Source organism: Cariama cristata, unplaced genomic scaffold (assembly GCF_000690535.1).
Source record: "Cariama cristata isolate BGI_N322 unplaced genomic scaffold, ASM69053v1 scaffold38920, whole genome shotgun sequence".
Classification (NCBI taxonomy): domain Eukaryota; kingdom Metazoa; phylum Chordata; class Aves; order Cariamiformes; family Cariamidae; genus Cariama; species Cariama cristata.
In genome coordinates this window covers 1-344 of record NW_009593627.1, presented here as the reverse complement: position 1 = coordinate 344, position 344 = coordinate 1, and the positions used below count along the sequence as shown (strand labels likewise).

Here is a 344-nt window from a genome sequence, read left to right as displayed (position 1 = left end):
CGCACCCGCTGCCCACTCACCACCTTACCAAAGTAGACTCTCTTGCCGCAGCGCGGGCACATGTTGGGCTCTCCAGTGAAGGTGGTGACGCTGGAGGCTGGAAGGAGAGAGGGCATGGGCATGGGAAGCAGAAGGACATCTCAGCCAGGACACACAGGTGCGGAGGACCCTTCGCACAAACCCTGCACCCCACACCAGTGCCAAATACGGTGGCTCTGGACCGGCTGAACGTCACGGCGGAGGCCCAGGCTGCCCGTCCTGCCCTGCCCTCACCTTTGCTGGGTCCCTTGGGAGGTGCAGCGTTCACCTTCCTCTCTTCCACCTTCACCGGGTGCTCGATGGGT

General features: G+C 63.4%; 1 protein-coding gene across 1 annotated transcript in view; it reads right to left on the bottom strand.

The window, feature by feature from the left end:
* The window catches only part of LOC104157638 (cysteine-rich protein 2-like), a gene marked incomplete at both ends in the record, with an annotated part of 1,443 nt that extends 1,103 nt beyond the window's left edge, over positions 1 to 340 (bottom strand). Inside the window, 2 exons of the mRNA XM_009695055.1 lie at positions 29 to 97; positions 274 to 340. Coding sequence (XP_009693357.1) covers positions 29 to 97; positions 274 to 340 — 136 coding nt within the window. The remainder of the gene's footprint in view (positions 1 to 28; positions 98 to 273) is intronic.
* Positions 341 to 344: the final 4 nt, after the last annotated feature.